The sequence below is a fragment of the Amblyraja radiata genome, chromosome 6, assembly GCF_010909765.2.
Source record: "Amblyraja radiata isolate CabotCenter1 chromosome 6, sAmbRad1.1.pri, whole genome shotgun sequence".
Lineage (NCBI taxonomy): Eukaryota > Metazoa > Chordata > Chondrichthyes > Rajiformes > Rajidae > Amblyraja > Amblyraja radiata.
Window position 1 is genome coordinate 92,092,785 of NC_045961.1, and position 21,615 is coordinate 92,114,399.

The 21,615-nt window shown below is 42.7% G+C and overlaps 1 protein-coding gene across 1 annotated transcript; it reads right to left on the minus strand.

Moving 5' to 3' along the window:
* Positions 1-1,282: 1,282 nt before the first annotated feature.
* Positions 1,283-21,474, minus strand: unc50 (unc-50 inner nuclear membrane RNA binding protein). The gene is made up of 6 exons (XM_033023225.1): positions 21,291-21,474; positions 10,423-10,707; positions 9,295-9,415; positions 7,453-7,592; positions 4,948-5,049; positions 1,283-2,201 (listed from the first exon to the last, which is right to left on the minus strand). Exons 2-6 carry the CDS (start codon positions 10,700-10,702, stop codon positions 2,065-2,067), a joined length of 780 nt encoding a protein of 259 aa, XP_032879116.1. The 5' UTR covers positions 10,703-10,707; positions 21,291-21,474; the 3' UTR covers positions 1,283-2,064.
* Between the last annotated feature and the right edge of the window lie 141 nt (positions 21,475-21,615).

Genomic DNA, 21,615 nt, shown 5'->3' on the forward strand with positions numbered 1-21,615 from the left:
GATAAAGTGCCAATAAATGGATAGCACAAATACTACTGCCAATGCATAATCTTAAAATCAATTTTGATTTTAATTTAGTTCTACTAAACCCACTTGCATACTCTTTATCTACTGCTTTAATTTATTTGGATTCCATAGAATACTATTGATCAATAGAATACTATTGATCTTTCGGAGGTACACAAAAATGCTGGAGAAACTCAGCGGGTGCAGCAGCATCTATAGAGCGAAGGAAATAGGCGACGTTTCGGGCCGAAACCCTTCTTCAGACTCTTGATCTTTCACCTGGTTTCACAGCTTGATATCAACATGTTTAATTACAACCTAATGTTATTTCACTAGGTTAGCGAATAGATTTTTGTTAAAATTCCACTAATTACTTCTGCCAAAGTATGCCAAACCATACTTTGGTAATTTATCTTAATTTTAGCATGGATTACGTACATTCAGTTTTCATGCACAAAATGGATTATTTCTTCAACTATGATATATGGCTTTTTGTTTCAATGACTTTGGTCTAGCTATCATATATTCAAGCAGTTAACTTGTACATCGTGAAAATTGTGATTCATGAACATACTGTGTATGGTGTGACTTTGCCTTGTGGTAGCAATTCCTCCCATTCACACAGCAGAGTTGCTGCCTTACAGCACCAGTGACCCAGGTTCAGTCCTGACTAAGAATGCTTGCTTGTACGGAGTTTGTACGTTCTCTCCATGGCCTGTGTGGGGTTTCCTCCCGGATCTCCGGTTTACTCCCACACTCCAAAGACATACAGATTTGTAGGTAAATTGGCTTGGTATAATAGTCCCTAGTGTGTATAGGACAGCGTTAGTGTGCGGGGATTACTAGTCGGCGAGGACTTGGTGGGCCTTAGGACTTGTTTCTGCACTGTATCTTTAAAACTGATACTGTTAATCAGAAGAATTTCACAAACTATTATTCAACTGCTGGCCAAATCCTAAATCAAGTCCATTCATCCTCTAGATCAGGAATTATAGTACAGTAAATGTCAGACCAACATTAACTTGACCTTTCTATTAAATCCATCCAGATATTCCTGTTCAATTTCACTCAACTTATCTGCTTTAAATCGGATAGGTTTTCCTCAAACGGATTCTGCAACTCAGGTACAATCAACGGAAAGGGAAACTGCACTACCGTTTCAGCTTACTTCACTGGTGTAGCTGGTATTTCCAATTTTTCTTTTTAGTTCCATCAGCTGCTGATTTGACATTATTTCCTGCAATATTTGCAGAATAAATCAAAAGCAAGACCTTGATTACGTAATTTTTTTTATTTTTGTTAAAAATGCAGGACTTGTATTTTCAAAAACCTCAACACGTTGTTTATGATGGAATTGTCTGCCCAGCTGACTCTAATCACCCACAAACCATAATATGAATTAGAATGAGTTTTGTGGCTTGCTTTGAGATTTGTTCAGTGGTGAGAATGTTGATCTCCTGGAGAGTTTTGGGATTATTTGTTTTTTGCATACAACTTTTTGTATGCTTTAAATCAACCAGAAAAGGGAGAAGGCTAGAAAGAAAGATGAGCAAAAATGAATTTTAAACAACAAAAATTTCCTTTCCTCCCCCTCACCCACCCTTTCTTCTTGTTCAATTGATGGGCTCCTCATACACCCAACTTTCCACTAACCCCATCAGAGAATAAATACATTCAAAGACTTAATAGCCAAAGTGGGGAAATACACGGAATAAATATTCATTAAAGCTTCCCAATAAATGCTTTTCAGAAAAGCTACCAGAACTACTGCTGATAAAGGAATGTACTTCCTTGAGAGGTTTGGTAAATGAAATATACACACTAGTCTGATTGCTGGATTCAATGTTCCAACATTCACAATGTTGAAAAAAGATATGCCACAATTCATCAAACGTTTAAAAAGAATAAATCAGAAGTAATCTTGAATTTATTCCTCAAATCTGTATGGTTATTTATCAGTATGTACAGCACATTTACAAATTATACAAATGTCAAAGCTGTATATACACTGGCAACAAACAAAATGTTCAGCAAATACTTCATTAGATGAGCGGTGTGTCACTGCACTCTATACTTGTAGAACCAGCACAGTCCTTTGGTGAAGTTCCATCCCAGTCCCAGTGAAAGCAAGAAGAAAATGACCAGGAGGGCAAATGGATAAAGCAGGGCAACCGTGTTCTTCAGAAAGGGCAAAGCTGAAAGAAGAAATGTGTTACATCAGATTTATTTTTCATTTTTAAAGATCTCAGTCACTGGCAAGACTGGCATTTTTTGCCCATCCACACAACTGCCCTTGAACCATGTAGACAATCTGAGCCATTTCAGGCTCAGATGCATCGATGGATCATAAACAGGTCAGACAGATTTCCTTTAAAGAGGTTATTAAACCAGATGTTTTTACAACAATTCAACCGGTTCATGATCATAATATTAATACTAGCTTAAAAAAAATCAGGGTGTTAATTGAATTTAAATTTCATAGCTGCAATGATGAAATTTGAATTTGGGCCTTTTTTGGATTCTTAGCCCAAGACTGGCTCGTTAGTCTGTCATCTTAACCACTGTGCCGACACTGAACCAAGAAGAAATAAGTGGAAGGAAATGGAGTCAGTGAAAGGGAGACTGCTCACATGGAGAACAGTGGCGTTGATTCGGTTTTCTCACTCATTTAGCACTGGGGAAGTGAAAAATGCGTTCAGCTAATACCAAATGGAGACAGATCAATTGAAATTGCATTCATTGGTCATTCTGAGGAATCAGAAGCACTGATATTTAGACGAATACTTGAAACAACATTTTTAAAGATCTCAGTCACTGGCAAGACCGGCATTTTGGTGTATATGTTTTTAAAATATATAAATCAGTGTCTGCAATTCCTTGTGATAAGATGACATAGAAACCTAGGGTACTAGAGTACTAAAAAAAAATATTTGTATAAACTGGTATGTGGCCTGCACAGATTGAGTTTCAGATCACAATTTATTATGCAAATTAAGTGGCTTGCTATAGTTTGGGCGAAGAGAGGCAAATGCACAGGCAAGAGCAAAGATGGACTAGTAATTCAAATTGCAACATATTGAGATTACAGGAAATAATAATATTAAGTCTCCATAATGTAGAGAGGCACAGCGACGCAGCTGGTAGAACCACTGCCTCACAGTGCCAGACCCGGGTTCTGTCTACATGGACTTTGCACATTCTCACTGTGACCACGGCGACTCATTGGGCACATAAGCTGCAAGACTGAGCCATTAGGACTGGGAAGAATGCAGGTAAGGAATATTTTGGAACAATTATCCTGCAACTAGGAAATACAAGTCAGGGGTTGAGGAGAGACTAGATAGAGATATATACAATTATGAGAGGCGTAGAAGGGTAGACGGTCATACCTTTTTTCCAGGATGAAAATGGCAAATACTAGAGGACATACTAGAGAGATATAATTGTGGAGTTTAAGTGCAATTTTGATAGAAACATGGATATACAAGGAATGTAGGAATATGCATCATGTGTAGATAGACGAGGTTAACATGGCATCATGTTCGGCACGGATATTGTGGGCTTAAAGGCCCGTTTCTGTGCTGCACTGTTCTAAAATCCAAAAGGCCTGTTTCTGTGCTGTATAATAATAATAATAATAATAACTTTATTTATAAAGCACTTTAAACAACTGCAGTTGCCACAAAGTGCTGTACATGAGAACTCATGAACAAAAAGCTATTACAAACAATTAAAAACCATTAAAAAACGTAAAACGAAGGACTATAAAAAACACACTAAAAATTAAAAGACATTAAAAGCACTAAAAACAGGAGCAATGCCTCAGCCAGTGTCGAAAGCCAAAGAATAAAATTGTGTTTTTAGGGAGGATTTGAAGATGGACAGTGAGGGGGCCTGTCTGATGTGCAGCGGCAAGGTGTTCCAGAGTGCCGGAGCAGCAACAGAAAAGGCTCTATCCCCTCTGAGCTTCCGCTTAGACCTTGGTACCTCAAGGAGCAGCTGATCAGCTGACCTGAGGCACCGGGCAGGAGCATATAGGTGGAGCTAGTACTTTCTGTATGTAGTTGGTAGACCATATTAAACACTACAAGAAACTCTGAGCACAAAATGGGAAGAGGATTCATAAATTGGAGGTGCAAAGGGACTTGGGAGTGCTGGTGCAGGATTCCCAAAAAGTTAATTTGCAAGTTGAATCTGTAGCAAGGGAGACAAATGCAATGTTAGCATTCATTTTGAGAAGACTAGAACATAAAAGCAGGGATGTTAGTTTTATAAGGCACGGGTCAGACTGCATTTGGAGTATTGTGAGCAGTTTTGAGCCTCATATTTGAGGAGCGGTGAGCTGGCGTTGAAGAGGGTCCAGAGGAGGTTTACAAGAATGATCCCGGGGATGATTGGGTTATGATGAGCATTTGACGGCTCTGGGCCTGTACTCGCTGGAGTTTAGAAGAGGGGGGACCTCATTGAAACTTACCAAATAAAGGCCTGGATTGGGTGGATGTGGAGAGGATGTTTCCACTTACCGAATAATGAAGGCTTGAATAAAGTGGATATGAAGAGGATGTTTCCACTAATGGGAGAGTCTAGGACCAGAGGGCTTCAGAATAAAAGGAAGTACCTTGATGAGGAGGAATTTCTCCAGCCAGAGGGTGGTGAATCTGTGGAATCCATTGCCACAGACGACTGTGGGGACAAAGTCGGTATTTTTAAAGCGGAGATTGACAGGTTTTATGAATAGTAAGGTTGTCAAAGGTTACAGGGAGAAGGCAGAAAAATGGAGTTGCGAGGGAAAGATCAGCCGTAATTGAATGCCAGATGAGACTCGATGGGCTGAATGGCCTAATTCTGCACCTAGGACTTATGAACATAGAATTATTAAATCTCTGCAAGTTAGTTCCTTTCAAATGTCACGCAAAAAATGGATGTGAAACTTATGCTTACCACTGTATCCAAGAAAAGTAACGTAAATATAATATCCAATCCCAACCAGCCAGAAGACATTTCCAACAAAGCAACCAATAATTCCGTCTCTAATAATGACATCTGCAAAGAAATAAGATGTAAATACTTAAATGCATACAATATAAGCTCTATTTGCCTCCAAAAATATTATTTTAAAACAGCTGCATGAAGAAATCAGAAAGCTACAGTCAGACAAATAACCGGGAAAATATAGAACATTTATAAAATGCGGCAATACTGCCAGATTGATGCGAATGAAAAACATTCAGTCGATCAATGCCATGCTGGCTTGCTGTAGCGCAATGCAGCCAACCCCATTCCCTCACATTGTTCTGCTCATCCTGAATTTATATTCCTGAAATGGATATCCAATTTCCTTTTGATCCTTTCTGTTTCCTTGAGTGAGTTTCAAGTCATTACCATTTGCTGCTGAAAGAGTTAATTCATCCTCAATCCACAAACCCCCATTGCAAACCCCGCTCGCCATTGTGTGCCCATTCCCCATTATAACCTTTTGCTCAAAACCTTAATTCTCTGTCTCTGTTTTCAGAAAAGACTAATGGGAACAGTTTATCATTGACTACCTATCTAAGCCTGTCAAAATCTTGTACAACTTTTTTCAAATTTTCTCTGATCCAATGAAAACCGCATTTTTCCAAAACTAATCCTACAGCTAAAATCCTTCATTCCTGGAACCAAGTTTTCTACCACCCAAAAACTACAGTTTCTGCTGGATTCACCTGTCAGGTAAAAACTTAAATTAAAAAAAAAGAGCAGACCATTCAGCCCATTGCCCTACCCCCTCATTCAAAACGATTATGGCGGAACCTTACCTTTGGGGACTTTCCCCTATTAAGACTTCTGAAAGTCAAAATTAGAATTAGAATTTCCTTTATTGTCATTCAGACCTTACGGTCTGAACTAAATTTCGTGCCTGCAGTCATACATACAATAATACAATAATAAACAACAACAAACACAAATTAACATCCACCACAGTGAGTCCTCCAAGCACCTCCTCACTGTGGTGGAGGCAAAAATCTTAGGGCTGCAGTCTCTTCCCTCCTCTTCTCCCTCTGCGCTGAGGCGATTCCCCACCGGGCGATGGTACAAACAGTCCCGCTGCTCACCGAACCCCGCAAATGGGCCGGCTCAAACACCGCGGCCCGGGGTGGTCGAAGCTGCCGCCCTCCAGTCCAGCGGACGCAGCCGCTGGCCCGCGGCTGAACCCCGGACTCAGGTCACCGCCGCCAGAACGCCGTCCCAGTCACCGGAGCACCGTTCCAGCCCCGAGCCGGATCGCCCTCACGTGAGTGCCGTTCCTCCCTCGAGCTGGGCCCCCCCGACGGGAGCGCCGTACCTCCCTCGAGCTGGGCCGCCCCGACGGGAGCGCCGTTCCACCCTCGGGCTGGGCCGCCCCCCGACGGGAGCGCCACAGCCCCTCACGGGAGAGTCTCAGCCCCGCGTCAGGCTGCCCTCACGGGAGCGTCACAGCCCCTCACGGGAGCGCCGTTCCAGCCCCGAGCAGGACCGTCCTCACGGGAGCGAGCCCAGGGCAAGCCCTGACTGGCTCTGCCTCCGGAGTCTCAAAGTCGCCAGCTCCGCCATTAGGCCTCAGCGCAGACGGAGGCAGAGAAGGGGGATACGACAAAAAAGTCGCATTCCCCCGAAGGGAGAGACAGCAAGCCCTGTTTCAAACCCCCCCCCCCCCCCCCCCCCACATAAACACAACCTAAAAACCAAAAACTTAACTAGACAAAACAAAAAAAAACAACACAAAAAAGTAAAAACAAACGGACTGCAGGCGAGCCGCTGCTGCCAGGGCAGCGCCGCCACTTCTGGCTAATATACAACATGCACATAATATGCAACTTAAAAATTCTAACACCTGTCGAGCATTATATCTATTTCTTAGTATCACTTCCTTAATAATAGATACTAGCATTTCCTTACTGCTGATGTCAAGTTAACAGGTCAGTAGTTCCTCATTTTATCTCTACCTGCATTCTTATATTTGCATTTGGTATATTCCAATCTGTAAAAACTTTTCTAGAATCTCTGGTACTTTGGAAAGTAACAATCTGTGTATCTACTAATTCTATCACCATTTCCTGGAAGGCAAGTCATCCGGTCCTGGGGAGATGTAAAATCAGCTTTTTCTACTTGACCATGTTCATTCATCCTCCACCTGTGAAACCACCCTCTGGCTGAAATCAAACCCGAGACCTTTGGAACAGCTTCCCACAAGAAACATGCAAGTCAGAGGCAGGAGAGAGATTTGGGAATAGCTTCTGTTGCTTATCAATGTCTGCACCAATGACACCATAACTAGCTCTGCTAGTTTTTAATTTCAAAAATCATTTATTTTCTTCCAACATTAAATTCTTGGTGCTTTTTAATTTTGTAGTAAAGTTTGGAGACAAAACTAAGTGATTTTGTAATGCTTGGGAAAATATATATTTTTAATCAAAAGAATAAACTTACGGTTAATGAAGAACAATTGAATGAAATGCAATATTACAAGAAGTGGATAGAAAGCATTCAGATGAATGTCAAAGGCATAGCCCCATTCCACATCATAGCCTTTGCTCTGAGGCTTCATCAAATATCTGTTGGTGATACACCTGGAAACAAAATATGCACTATATAACAGCAACTTGGGGGCATATATTTTCAAATACAGGTTGGCTGTACTGTTGATTAGGATAAATAGTTACTGAATGCAAGAACAGCCTGAGGTTATGTTTTGGGGGGTTGGTGGGGCATGTTGGTCAGCGTGGGCAAGTTGGGCCGAAGGGCCTACTTCCATGCTGTATGACTATAACTCGAAGTTAGTGACTGAAAATCCAATGATTCAGTATCATCGGCATTGTGAGGCAGGCAGTATAAGAAGCACAATAAATGGGAGTAAAAAAAAACTGAAGCTACAAGCTGGGGCACTCATGAATGTTTGCAAGACAAGGCTAACTAGGGATTCTTAATCCAAGGAATCAATGAATGAATGAATGAATGAAGAACTAACAGCAGCTAGTAGGTTGATGGGTGTGCGAGATAGGGGAGGAGGAGTAATATTTAAATAACTTATTCCAGATACCTATGAATACAAGATTACATTAGAGAGGCATGGTAGCAGCATTGGAAGGTTGGCTTCATAAGGGATTTGATAATTAAGGCAGAACCCCTGAAACTTCAATTAAGAGTCCAGGAGGTCTGGAAAGTATCTTGGAAAGGTAGTGGAAAGATAAATCACTTGTGGCATATGTTGGAACCAACTACATAAAAACAAATAGGATAAAGTCACATCAAAGGACTTCCACAAGCACATTCTTATTCCAACTGCTAGTCAAGATGTTAAATTGATCACAGTAGGGATAAGTAAAAACAGTAAAAGTATGGTTGAAAATCTGGTCTGCAGTATAGTGGCATGGGGAGCAGACCAGATATCGAATTTTAGATTCAAGCCTAAACATCTTGACTCAATGTATGCTGCATTTACTCCAGAAGCCATTGGCGAACGATCTGTGCTCTATCCTCAGAACACTATGTACTGCAATACAATCCACATCAAAGGAAATCTCATCACATTTTAATTGAAAATACAATATTTTGAATGAACTGTTAATTTGCACTAACATTCTGCAATACATTATTTTGGCCAATCACCCAATTTAACCAGTAGAATAATTTGATTTTTTTTTTAAATGTGTGCAACTTCAAAATGTTATTTTAAAACACCAATTATTTTCTGAGTTGTTATTTCATGACTTACTCAATGAACACTTTGTAAATCACAAATGGCATTGTAAATTTAAAAAAAAAAAAATAGAAACATTATATATAACTTAACTATTCTTTCATTTACAATATTTCATTACAAAAAATACTAACTTATGCAGCTCCTGCTCAATTAATTAAAAAAAATGATTGAGCAACCAATTTTAAACAAGAAAATGACTATAGTATTTAAATAATAGTATTTTAATTTAGCATTAAGGCTGCAAGGAGTTCAGTTCAGTTATAGAGTACATCTTTAAATGTGCAAAAGCAGATTAAATTGTTCCACACTGGTTTGTGTGCACAGGAATTTTAAAAGCTAGATATAACAACATGCAACGGAAGGCTGTGGAGGCCAAGTCAGTGGATATTATTAAGGCAGAGATAGATAGATGCTTAATTAGTACAGATGTCAGAGGTTATGGGGAGAAGGCAGGAGAATGGGGTTAGGAGGGAGAGGTAGATCAGCCATGATTGAATGGTGGAGTAGACTTGATGGGCCTAATTCTGCTCCTATCACTTCTGATCTTATGAACTATTTTTAAAACTTACCACATTAATGTTGCGATCAGTAGTCCAACTCCGATGCAGTCAATGAATACGACCCACAGTAAAAGCTTTATTGTTTCAAAAAATCCCATTCCTAATACAAATCCAAAACCAATGGTGGAAGCTGCAAAGACAAATTCATCCCCATGTTGAATTCTTCCAGATCTACACACAATGTATTACTTTCACTTCTTCATCCAACCACTCAACTGCAAATTACAATTTTAAAGTAGGTGAAATTCTCCACTTATTATTCCCTTTCTCCTCCTCAACATTTACATCTCATTATCAATGAGCTCCGTAGTCATCTGTTGATGTTTTTGCACTATCGAGTATCTGATTCACATGTTTTGAAGGTTCTTCATTTTTTTTAATTGATTTGCATGTTTCAGATGCATTACAATAATAGCTACCTCATTGAAGAAATCAAAGTCAGACCATTATACAGTACAATGTTTGTAGGTCAATAAAGTAAGGCATTCTTTCTTCCAGTCACAACATAGCATTAGATACGGGACAATGGTAGGGTTGTGCAATAGTTTTACAGCAGTTGTACTAAAGAACAAGCAATTCAGTTGCAACTAAACTTGGAACACTAGCATTAATTTCACTTCAACAGTGAATCTCAAGGGAAATTAATAGAATCAGATCAGGCTTTAAAAAGCTTAAATGAAGATTAAAAGTGAAAATTCTGTGTTTAATGACTAAATAGCAAGGAGACATAATTTTAGGATTAACTAAAATGATTAAAGAGAGATTCAAAGAATATTCTTAGAAAGGACTGTCAGGAAATTGACATATTGTTCCGAGTGGAAAATATACCGTAGTGAGAGTTATAAAAGCAAATAAAGTAAGAAATAGAATGAGAGTGGGAGAATAGTCCTAATTTGCATTGACATTTCAATGATTTTACGACAAGTCAATTCTAGAACAGTGAATATATTTCATTCTCTCAATAAATAAGCTGCTGTATTTTTATCTTCAATCTTCTCGCAAAAATACAAATTTTAAAATTCAGTTTAAAACTGAAGTACCTTGTACAATCGTGTGATATTAGGCTTTACATCATCACAGATGTCCAATAATTGGACTTTTTGAAATTGATTTTTTTTTCTCCTAATGGATACTTACCACATAACCAGATACTAAGCAAAACTAGGAAGGCTGGGTCATCTCTGGCCCATTGGTCTTTAGTCTGTTTTCTGTAATGAAAGTTTCTGTATACCATTTGTGGAGATGTAAATAGGTATAACATCTGCCATATAGCAAATTCAAAATCCATTTGTTTAACACGAAAAAGGCGTCTGAGATACTTGTAGCGCTTGGCTCCAGCTGTATATCGTGCAGAATCCCTGGAATTTAGGGCTCCATTCCCCGGACTGCTAGGATTATATGTTGTCGTTGGTAACATTTTTGCTGCCAATATAAAAACAAGAGTTTTGGTCAAGATTTTATGAAAACTAAATTCGATTTTTACTAACTTTTCGCTTTAATTAAGCATCTCTATGTGGAAAACACACCCAAACACACGCGAGTACGCATACACACACACTAAAGTGGACGGGATATATACAAAATAAGATTAAATCTGCAGACTTTACTTTGGATAGAGCCTACGCAAGATTTTATGAAGGACAAACAAGTTAAACATGAAAATAGCAAATCTTTTCATGTCCATATTAGTAACATCAGGATGCTGTCACTAAAGCAATGGCATAAGAGTTATGGAGACCATTCACAGAGCAAACTCATTTTTTTGAAGGTAGACACAAAATGCTGGAGTAACTCAGCGGGACAGGCAGCATCTCTGGAGAGAAGGAATGGGTTACGTTTCGGGTCTCGACAGGCAGCATCTCTGGAGAGAAGGAATGGGTGACGTTTCGGGTCTTGACCCGAAATGTCACCCATTCTTCGCTCCAGAGATGCTGCCTGTCCCGCTGTGTTACTCCAGCATTTTGTGTCTAACTTCGATTTAAATTAGCATCTGCACTTCTTTGCTACAAACTCATTTTCTTGTTTGGGCTGTTTGAGATGATTTTGTAAAACATCAACAAAAACTGAGACTTTAAACTCACTCCAATTAACCAGTCTCTAAAACAAGTACACCTCAAAGCTTACTTTGAAAGACTAAAAATGATTTGTAATCACTGCAACTACCTAACACAAAATTAAAATGTGGAAATATGTACGTACTATCTGTGGGAAGGGACAATTTGGAGATAAGATCCTTTCACTAGAATTCACCGACCACAAAGTTAACTCTATTTCTCTCTCCATAAATGCAGCGCGTCTCGAAAGTGTTGTGTCGTTAAATTCAGGTGTTCAGCATTGTCAGTATTTTGCTTTTATGTGAAGTGTTAATATACTTTCGGTAGGCGGCGCGGCTCTCGTCAGCAGCGGCCTCTGCAGTCCGTCTGCGTTTTTATTATTTTATGTCTATGTTTTTATGTAGTTTTTGTTATTTTTTGTTGGGGTATGTGTGTGGGGGGGGGGGGGGGGGGGGGGGGTGGGGGTAACTTTTAAATCTCTCCCTGCACGGGAGACCCGACCTTTTCTTTGTCGGGTCTCCGTTGTCGTTGGGGCTGCAACGAGGAGCGGCCTCCAACAGGAAAACCGGGGACTCTGGTGCCGACACTCACCTCACCGTCGCGGAGCTGGCCGAGTCCAGAGCGGGCGGAGCTGTGGTGGACGCTGCTGCGACCCGACCCCCGGAGATTTGGTGGCTGCAACTGCGGGTTTGGCGGACAGTGACACCGGGAGCCCGCGGGTCCCTGGAGGGAGACCGCTTTTCCGGGCTTCCGCAACGGCGACTTCTCCCGCCCGAGTTGCGGGGTTGAAGAGCTCCTGGAGCGGGGCCTTACAGCACCGCCCCGCGCGGCTTGGAATGGCCGCGGGAGTTTGCGAGCGCGCGCCGGGGGCTCTAACACCAAGACCCGGTGCACGACCTTGCATTACCCGGCGTGGCTTAATGGCCACGGGACAATTCGCCATCGCCCGCCGGGGGCTTTGACTTTCACTCTGACATCGGGGGGGGGGGGGGGGGGAGTGCAGTGGAGAGAAAAGTTTTTTGGCCTTCCATCACAGCAATGTGATGGATGTTTATGTAAATTATGTTGTGTCTTGGGTCTATTTGTTTGTAATGTATGGCTGCAGAAACGGCATTTCGTTTGGACCTCAAGGGGTCCAAATGACAATAAATTGAATTGAATTGAATTGAATACTGTACATACCCAGAAGGTTACCAAAATTATATGTGGTCAAAAGTAAGCCAGCGCTTCCAAAGTTTACCTTCTTCAGAATTAGTATTTAGAAAAATGGCCCAACACATTTATGACTTTCTTAAAATATTTTAAAACATATCATTGCTACCCTCACTGAAGAATACCAGTATGGTATGAATACCTAAAAGACTTCCCCCTCATCCTTAAACTGTGGCCCCTTGTTCTGATTGTTCCCAACATCGGGAACAATCTTCCTGCATCTAGCCTGTCCAACCCCTTAAGCATTTTGTAAGTTTCTATAAGATCCCCTCTCAATCTAGTTTAAAGGAACTTTAAAGGAACATGATTATCCCAGTTGCATTCCAACTAAGACCCGGGTATGGTTCAACAACAACAAGCCCTGGTTCACAGCAGAACTCCGACGGTCTAAAGAGGAGGCCTATAGGAGCGGGGATACAGACCTCTACAGGCAGGCCAAGTACAAGCTGAGAAGAGGAATCAGAGCTGCCAAGGAAACATACTCTGAGAAGTTGAGGAGCAAGTTCTCAGCTAGTAACTCTTCTTCAGTTTGGAAGGGCTTGCAAGAAATTACCAGCCACAAGAGGAAACCCCCCCGTTCTTTGGACAATCGTCAGCTGACCAACGACCTGAATTAGTTTTACTGCAGGTTTGAAAATCAGAAACGTAACCCTGGTACCCCCTCCCCCCTACCCAACCAACACAGCCAGACCCCAGTCTGCAAAGAATGGACCCTGCACCCTCTCCTTCCCATTCACTTCACACCTACTTAAGGCAAGACTCCAGTATGAAAAGACTGGACCAATTCCCACCCCAACCAACACTTCACACCCACTCACCTCAAACGCCTGACCTCAGTCTGCAAAGACTGGGCCCTTCTACACCCACCCCCCTCCAATCACCACTTCACACCCAATTACCCACACCCTCCTTGCTGAACAACATCACTTCATCAACAATAAAAATAGAGGAGGTGGAGAGGCTTATCAGAAGACAGAAAAGCCGGAAATCTCCAGGACCTGACAATGTTTCCCCCTCGACTCTCAAGCTCTGTGCCAAACAACTTCACAGACATTTTCAACCAGTCCCTGCAAAACTGTCCCTGCCTGCTTCAAAGTCTCCACTATTGTCCTTGTACCTAAAAAGGCAAGGGTTACTTGTCTTAATGACTACAGGCCCGTCGCACTGACCACTGTAGTCATGAAGACACTTGAAAGGCTTATGCTGGCCAAGCTGAAAAATATCACGATTCCCCTGCTGGACCCTATGCAGTTTGCATATCGGGCCAATAGATCTGTGGATGATGCAGTCAACCTGGGCCTGCACTTCATCCTACAGCACCTAGACCGCCACGGGACGTATGCGAGGATCCTGTTTCAACACCATAGCTCTGCATTCAACACCATTGTGCCAGAGCTACTACACTCCAAACTTTCTGAGTTGACTGTGCCTGAACCCCTCTGTCGGTGGATCACCAGCTTCCTGACAGACAGGAAGCAGCATGTGAGGCTGGGAAAGCACATCTCGGACCCGCAATCGCTCAGCATAGGAGCACCGCAAGGCTGCGTACTCTCTCCTCTCCTCTACTCTCTCTACACTAATAACTGCACCTCCACAGACACCTCTGTTAAGCTTCTCAGTTTGCGGACGACACAACCCTGATTGGACTGATCCAGGATGGGGAGGAATCTGCCTACAGACAGGAAGTGGCACAGCTGCCGTCCTGGTGCCATCCCAACAACCTAGAGCTCAATGCTCTTAAGACAGTGGAATTGATTGTAGGCTTTAGGAGAACTCCCCCTCCCATCACTCACCATCAACAACACCACAGTCACATCTGTGGAGTCTTTAAAGTTCCTGGGAACCATCATCTCCAAGGATCTTAAGTGGGGGGCTACCATTGACTCCACAGACTAAAATGCACAACAGAGGATGTACTTCTTATGGCAGCTGAGGAAGCACAATCTGCCACAGGCAATGATGGTCCAATTCTACATGGCCATCGTAGAGTCTGTCCTCACCTTCTCCATCATGGTCTGGTTTGGCTCAGCCATCAAGCATGACATCCGGAGGCTGCAGCGAATCATCTGATCAGCTGAGAAGGTTATTGGCTGCAACCTTCCCTCCATTGATGAACTGTACACTGCAAGGGCCAGGAAGCGAGCGGGCAAGATCATCTCCGGCCCCTCTCACCCTGGCCACAAACTCTTTGAATCACTTCCCTCTGGAAGATGACTCCGGACTGTCAAAGCTGCCACAGCCAGCCATAAAAACAGCTTTTATCCACGAGTAGTTGCTCTACTCAACAGCCAAAAATCTGTAGCCTCCCTTTGATCTGGTATTTTGTTGGTTCACATGCTTGATCAATGGTGTTTATCATTAATGTTTTATTATGTCAAACCAAATCTGAGGAAGGACATTATTGCCCTAGAGGGAGTGCAGAGAAGGTTCACCAGACTGATTCCTGGGATGTCAGGACTGTCTTATGAAGAAAGACTGGATAGACTTGGTTTATACTCTCTAGAATTTAGGAGATTGAGAGGGGATCTTATAGAAACTTATAAAATTCTTAAGGGGTTGGACAGGCTAGATGCAGGAAGATTGCTCCCGATGTTGGGGAAGTCCAGGACAAGGGGTCACAGCTTAATGATAAGGGGGAAATCCTTTAAAACCGAGATGAGAAGAACTTTTTTCACACAGAGAGTGGTGAATCTCTGGAACTCTCTGCCACAGAGGGTAGTCGAGGCCAGTTCATTGGCTATATTTAAGAGGGAGTTAGATGTGGCCCTTTTGGTTAAGGGGATCAGAGGGTATGGAGAGAAGGCAGGTACGGGATACTGAGTTGGATGATCAGCCATGATCATATTGAATGGCGGTGCAGGCTCGAAGGGCCGAATGGCCTACTCCTGCACATAATTTCTATGTTTCTATTATTATTAATGTTTAGCGTTTTCTGAGTCATTCGTAACTGTCACTATATGTCATGTTATTACTTGTGGGCGAAGCACCAAGGCAAATACCTTGTATGTGAATACTTGGCCAATAAACTTACTTATTTACTAACTTTACTTACTTACACAAAGGTTGTACAAGATCTCGACTGGTTTAGATGGAGAAGATAAGGGAACCTGTTCCTTTTGGCAGAGGGTTTAAGCTCAGGGACCAAATATTTAAAATTCTATGTAAAAGGTGAGGAGTGGTGTAGGAGGAACAACTTGTTGCTTTTAACATAGAAAATAGGTGCGGCTGTTCGAGCCACCACCGCCATTCAATATGATTCAATAGAAACAAGGGTTCTGAACTTAAAGAAAGGTAACTTTGAGGGTATGAGACGTGAATTGGCCAAGATTGACTGGCAATTGATTCTTAAAGGGTTGACGGTGGATATGCAATGGAAGGCATTTAAAGACTGCATGGATGAACTACAACAATTGTTCATCCCAGTTAGGCAAAATAATAAATCAGGGAAGGTAGTGCATCCGTGGATAACAAGGGGAATCAGGGATAGTATCAAAACAAAAGATGAAGCGTACAAATTAGCCAGAAAAAGCAGCCTACCAGAGGACTGGGAGAAATTCAGTCCAGCAGAGGAGGACAAATGGCTTAATTAGGAAAGGGGAAATAGATCATGAAAGAAAACTGGCAGGGAACATAAAAACTGACTGCAAAAGGTTTTATAGATATGTGAAGAGAAAAAGATTAGTTAAAACAAATGTAGGTCCCTTGCAGTCAGAAACAGGTGAATTGATCATGGGGAATAAGGACATGGCAGACCAATTGAATAACTACTTTGGTTCTGTCTTCACTAAGGAAGACATAAATAATCTGACGGAAATAGCAGGGGACAGCGGGTCAAATGAGATGGAGGAACTGAGTGAAATCCAGGTTAGCCAGGAAGTGGTGTTAGGTAAATTGAATGGATTAAAGGCCGTTAAATCCCCAGGACCAGATAGGCTGCATCCCAGAGTACTTAAGGAAGTAGCCCCAGAAATAGTGGATGCATTAGTGATAATTTTTCAAAACTCCTTAGATTCTGGAGTAGTTCCTGAGGATTGGAGGGTAGCTAATGTAACTCCACTTATTAAAAGGGAGAGAAAACGGGGAATTACAGAGCAGTTAGTTGAACATCGGTAGTGGGGAAACTGCTAGAGTCAGTTATCAAAGATGGGATAGCAGCACTTGGAAAGTGGTGAAATCATTGGACAAAGTCAGCATGGATTTACGAAAGGTAAATCATGTCTTACGAATCTTATAGAATTTTTCGAGGATGTAACTAGTAGAGTGGACAAGGGAGAACCAGTGGATGTGTTATATCTGGACATTCAGAAGGCGTTCGACAAGGTCCCACATAAGAGATTAGTATACAAACTTAAAGCACACGGTATTGGGGGTTCAGTATTGATGTGAATAGAGAACTGGCTGGCAAACAGGAAGCAAAGAGTAGGAGTAAACGGGTCCTTTTCACAATGGCAGGCAGTGACTAGTGGGGTACCGCAAGGCTCAGTGCTGGGACCCCAGCTATTTACAATATATATTAATGATTTGGACGAGGGAATTGAATGCAACATCTCCAAGTTTGCGGATGACACAAAGCTGGGGGACAGTGTTAGCTGTGAGGAGGATGCTAGGAGGCTGCAAGGTGACTTGGATAGGTTGGATGAGTGGGCAAATGCATGGCAGATGCAGTATAATGTGGATAAATGTGAGGTTATCCACTTTGGTGGCAAAAACAGGAAAGTAGACTATTATTTGAATGGTGGCCGATTAGGAAAAGGGGAGATGCAACGAGACCTGGGTGTCATGGTACACCAGTCATTGAAAGTAGGCATGCAGGTGCAGCAGGCAGTGAAGAAAGCGAATGGTATGTTAGCATTCATAGCAAAAGGATTTGAGTATAGAAGCAGGGAGGTTCTACTCCGTCTGGGGACCTTGCGTCCGTATGGCATTAACATTGAATTCTCCCAATTTTGCTAGCCCTTGCTGTCTCCTCCCCTTCCTTAACCCTCTAGCTGTCTCCTCCCACCCTCCCATCCGCCCGCCCTCGGGCTCCTCCTCCCCTTTTCCTTCTTTCTCCCCCCCCCACCCCCCATCAGTCTGAAGAAGGGTTTCGGCCCGAAACGTCACCTATTTCCTTCGCTCCATAGATGCTGCTGCACCCGCTGAGTTTCCCCAGCAATTTTGTGTACCTTCGAGGTTCTACTGCAGTTGTACAGGGTCCTGGTGAGACCACACCTGGAGTATTGCGTACAATTTTGGTCTCCAAATCTGAGGAAAGACATTCTTGCCATAGAGGGAGTACAGAGAAGGTTCACCAGACTGATTCCTGGGATGTCAGGACTTTCATATGAAGAAAGACTGGATTGACTCGGCTTGTACTCACTAGAATTTAGAAGATTGAGGGGGGATCTTATAGAAACTTACAAAATTCTTAAGGGGTTGGACAGGCTAGATGCAGGAAGATTGTTCCCGATGTTGGGGAAGTCCAGGACAAGGGGTCACAGTTTAAGGATAAAGGGGAAATCTTTTAGGACCGAGATGAGAAAAAAAAAATTCACACAGAGAGTGGTGAATCTCTGGAACTCTCAACCACAGAAGGTAGTTGAGGCCAGTTCATTGGCTATATTTAAGAGGGAGTTAGATGTGGCCCTTGTGGCTAAAGGGATCAGGGGGTATGGAGAGAAGGCAGGTACAGGAAACTGAGTTGGATGATCAGCCATGATCATATTGCAGACTCGAAGGGCCGAATGGCCTACTCCTGCACCTATTTTCTAGGTTTCTATGATCATGGCTGATCATTCAAAATCAGTACCCCGTTCTGGCTTTGTCCCCATATCCCTTGATTCCCTTAGCCCTAAGAGAGAAATCTAACTCTCTCTTGAAAAACAGAGTGTTTTAGACAGAGAGTAGTTATAATGTAGAATTAAGTGCCTATGTGTAATGGTGTTGAGCTATAACTTTGCCTTGAACACTATAATCCCAACCAAACAGCTGGACCTAGGCGTTAGTATCCCCTCTGCCTCTGGATCATAAGGTCATGTGGTAGGAGCAGAATTAGGCCTTTTGGCCCATTAAGTCTACTCTGCCATTCATTCATGGCTTGGTTCTTGGTTTCTTGGTCCTCCAAAATATTCCAAATGGAATTTAAACTGGTGAAGGGAGGGCTTAAGCCTGATGGCTGATCTATCTCTCCCACTTAACCCCATTCTCCTGCCTTCTCCCCATAAACCTCTGACACCTGTATTAATCAAGAAACTACCATCTCTGCCTTAAATATATCCACTGACTTGGCCCCCACAGCCTTCTGTGGAATTCCAGATTGGCCAACCTCTGACTAAAGAAATTCCTTCCTAAAAGAACGTATTTTAACTCTGGAGCTATGGCCTCTGGTCCTAGACTCTCCAACTAATGGAAACATCCTCTCCACATCCACTCTATCCAACATACTATTCTGTACGTTTCAAAGACGTCCCCCCTCATTCTTCTAAACTCCAGCGAGTATTGGCCAGGTGCCGTCAAAAGATCATCCAATGTTAACCTACTCATTGTAAACCTCTTCTGGACCTCCTCCAGAGCCAGCACATCCATCCTCAGATATGGTGCCCAAAATTGCTCACAATATTCCAAATGTGACCTTATGGAGCCTCAGTATTACATCACTGTTTTTTGTATACAAGCCCTCTCAAAATAAAATTGCTAAACATTTTAACTCCTCTTTCCAGTCCCACATTGACCTTATTGTCCTGGACCTCCTCTATTGCCAGAGAGAGACCACACACAAACTGAAGGAACAACACCTCATAGTCCGCTTCCAACCCAGTGGTATGAAAATTGAATTCTCCAAATTTAGGTAATTACAAACCCCCCCGTGTTCTATCTGAACTCACACCTATTTCTCCCCTCCCAACGACATTCCTTACTATGCCTTCACAATTCACAACTCTTCAATCCTTTTGTCTCACGCCTATCTTTTCATCTCTCGCGTTTGTCCACCAACTGCCTATCTAACACCCTCCCCCCTCACCTGTATGCACCTGCCAGGCTTTACCCTGTCCCTCCTATTTTCCAGCTATCTTTCCCCTCCCCACCCCATCCCCATAATGAGTCAGCAAGGATGCGTTCTTAGCCTTTTATGGTACTATCTAAACACTCCCGACTGTGTGGCAAAATTCTGCCCTAATTCCATTTACAAATTTGCAATGACACCATGGCAGTGGGTCCGATCTTTACCAATAACAAGACAGTAAAGGAAGGAGATGCTTTGCGTTGCCTTGGGAAAACAACCAACATAAATCAAGGACCTTTTCCATTCCATTCACCCAATCTTCTCCCCTCTCCTGTGGGCAGAAGTTACAAAAGTTTGAAAACAAGTAGCACTAGATTAAGAGATGACTTTCACACTGCTAATATCAAACAATTGAATGGTCCACCCATAAACTAGGGTGTAGTCCCAATCTTCAAATCTACCTTACAAATCTTGGACTTTTTCATTGTAACCATAACACTATAACGATGTTATATTATATTCAGCACTCTGGTATTTCTTGCACTACCAGTTGTACTTGTATATGGCGAGATTATACTCATGTATAGTATGGTTTAATTTGACTGGATACCACAAAAGGCTTTTCATTGTACCTCAGTGCACATGACAATAATAAACTAATACCAATCAGTCCTTCCGAGGGAATTGAATAATTGACAGAAAATAATTTGAAAGATGCCTGGATGTGGCAGGGAAAGGAGATTGACAGGATGCCTTTACCTCAATGTGCCACATGTCTTAATAATTCAATGAATTTGGTCTAATTTCCTCCGCAAAATTCCAAATGGTTGTCCTATGTATGAATGGTGCAGGAAGTACCCAGATGATTTTCCAGAAAGCTGTTACCTTTTGCATCAGGCCAATGATCATAAAGCTGGTAATAAAATAACATTTTCAAGCTGTTTGGTGTTCCCTACTGTGAAATGCATAACTTTTACAATTTGATTAATTCTCATAAATATTACCCCCTGAAAACTATTTAGGTGATACTTTATATTTTATTTTCTCCCCTGAAAACATACATCTTAAACCCTCTGCATTAACCGAGACCTGTTCCATCTGACCGTGGCAAAGTGATCATACGACTGATTCCCCCATCCCACACCAAAACAGAGTTATCATCAGACACAAAAGGGGGTCTGGTAGCATCTCTGGAGAAAATGAATTATGAATTATGAATGATCTCTATCCGAAACTTCGCCTCTTCCTTTTCTCCAGAGATGCTGCCTGACCAACTAAGTTCCTTTTCTCCAGATATGCTGCCTGACCAACTAAGTTAGTCCATATTCTGTGTAAATTGGCATCTGCAATTCCTTCTTACATACATATCAGCAGACAAACATTGCCTCTCTTAATTTCTGTCAATGAGAAACCCACCACCTCACTAAGCCACCCATGGGAGCGGGTGACAGTCTCAGATCTTCATTGGTGGATGAAGTGGAACCGATCAGCACACGGCTAATCTGAAGTCTGAAGAAGGTTCAGACCCGAAACGGCGTCCATTCCTTTTCTCCAGAGATGCAGTCTGTCCACACCATATTACTCCAGCATTTGTGTCTATCCTCGGTATAAAACCAGCATCTGCAGTTCATTCCTGCACGATTAGCACAGGGCGTTTGCCATAAGCTTCCCCGCGGAGGCCCATCGCCCTGCAGCCGCCCGATGAGCTGGCGATGCAAACTGCTCACCTCCCCCACCCCCCAACATTATCATCTTACCTCAGGGTGCGTTTAACCCCCCAACTAATCAAATCCCCGCGGCGGACGGGGAGAGTGGGAGGGGGGTTGAAGGGCGGACACAAGCTTGCAAGCTTCCGCACACAAACCCTTCACTTTGCTTTTTTCCCCCCTTCAGCCCGATCGCCAAACAAACAGGCCAGCAGCGAGGCGGACGACGCCACCGCCGCGCGGTGCATGGTGGGGGATGTAGTTCAATGGAGTTCCTTGCGACCAGGGCGCGAGTGTGAATTACGTCACGATCGAAACTACCAATACCAGCAGGCAACGCGGTTGGCGAGGCCGGCCCTATCGGAATACGGCGCGC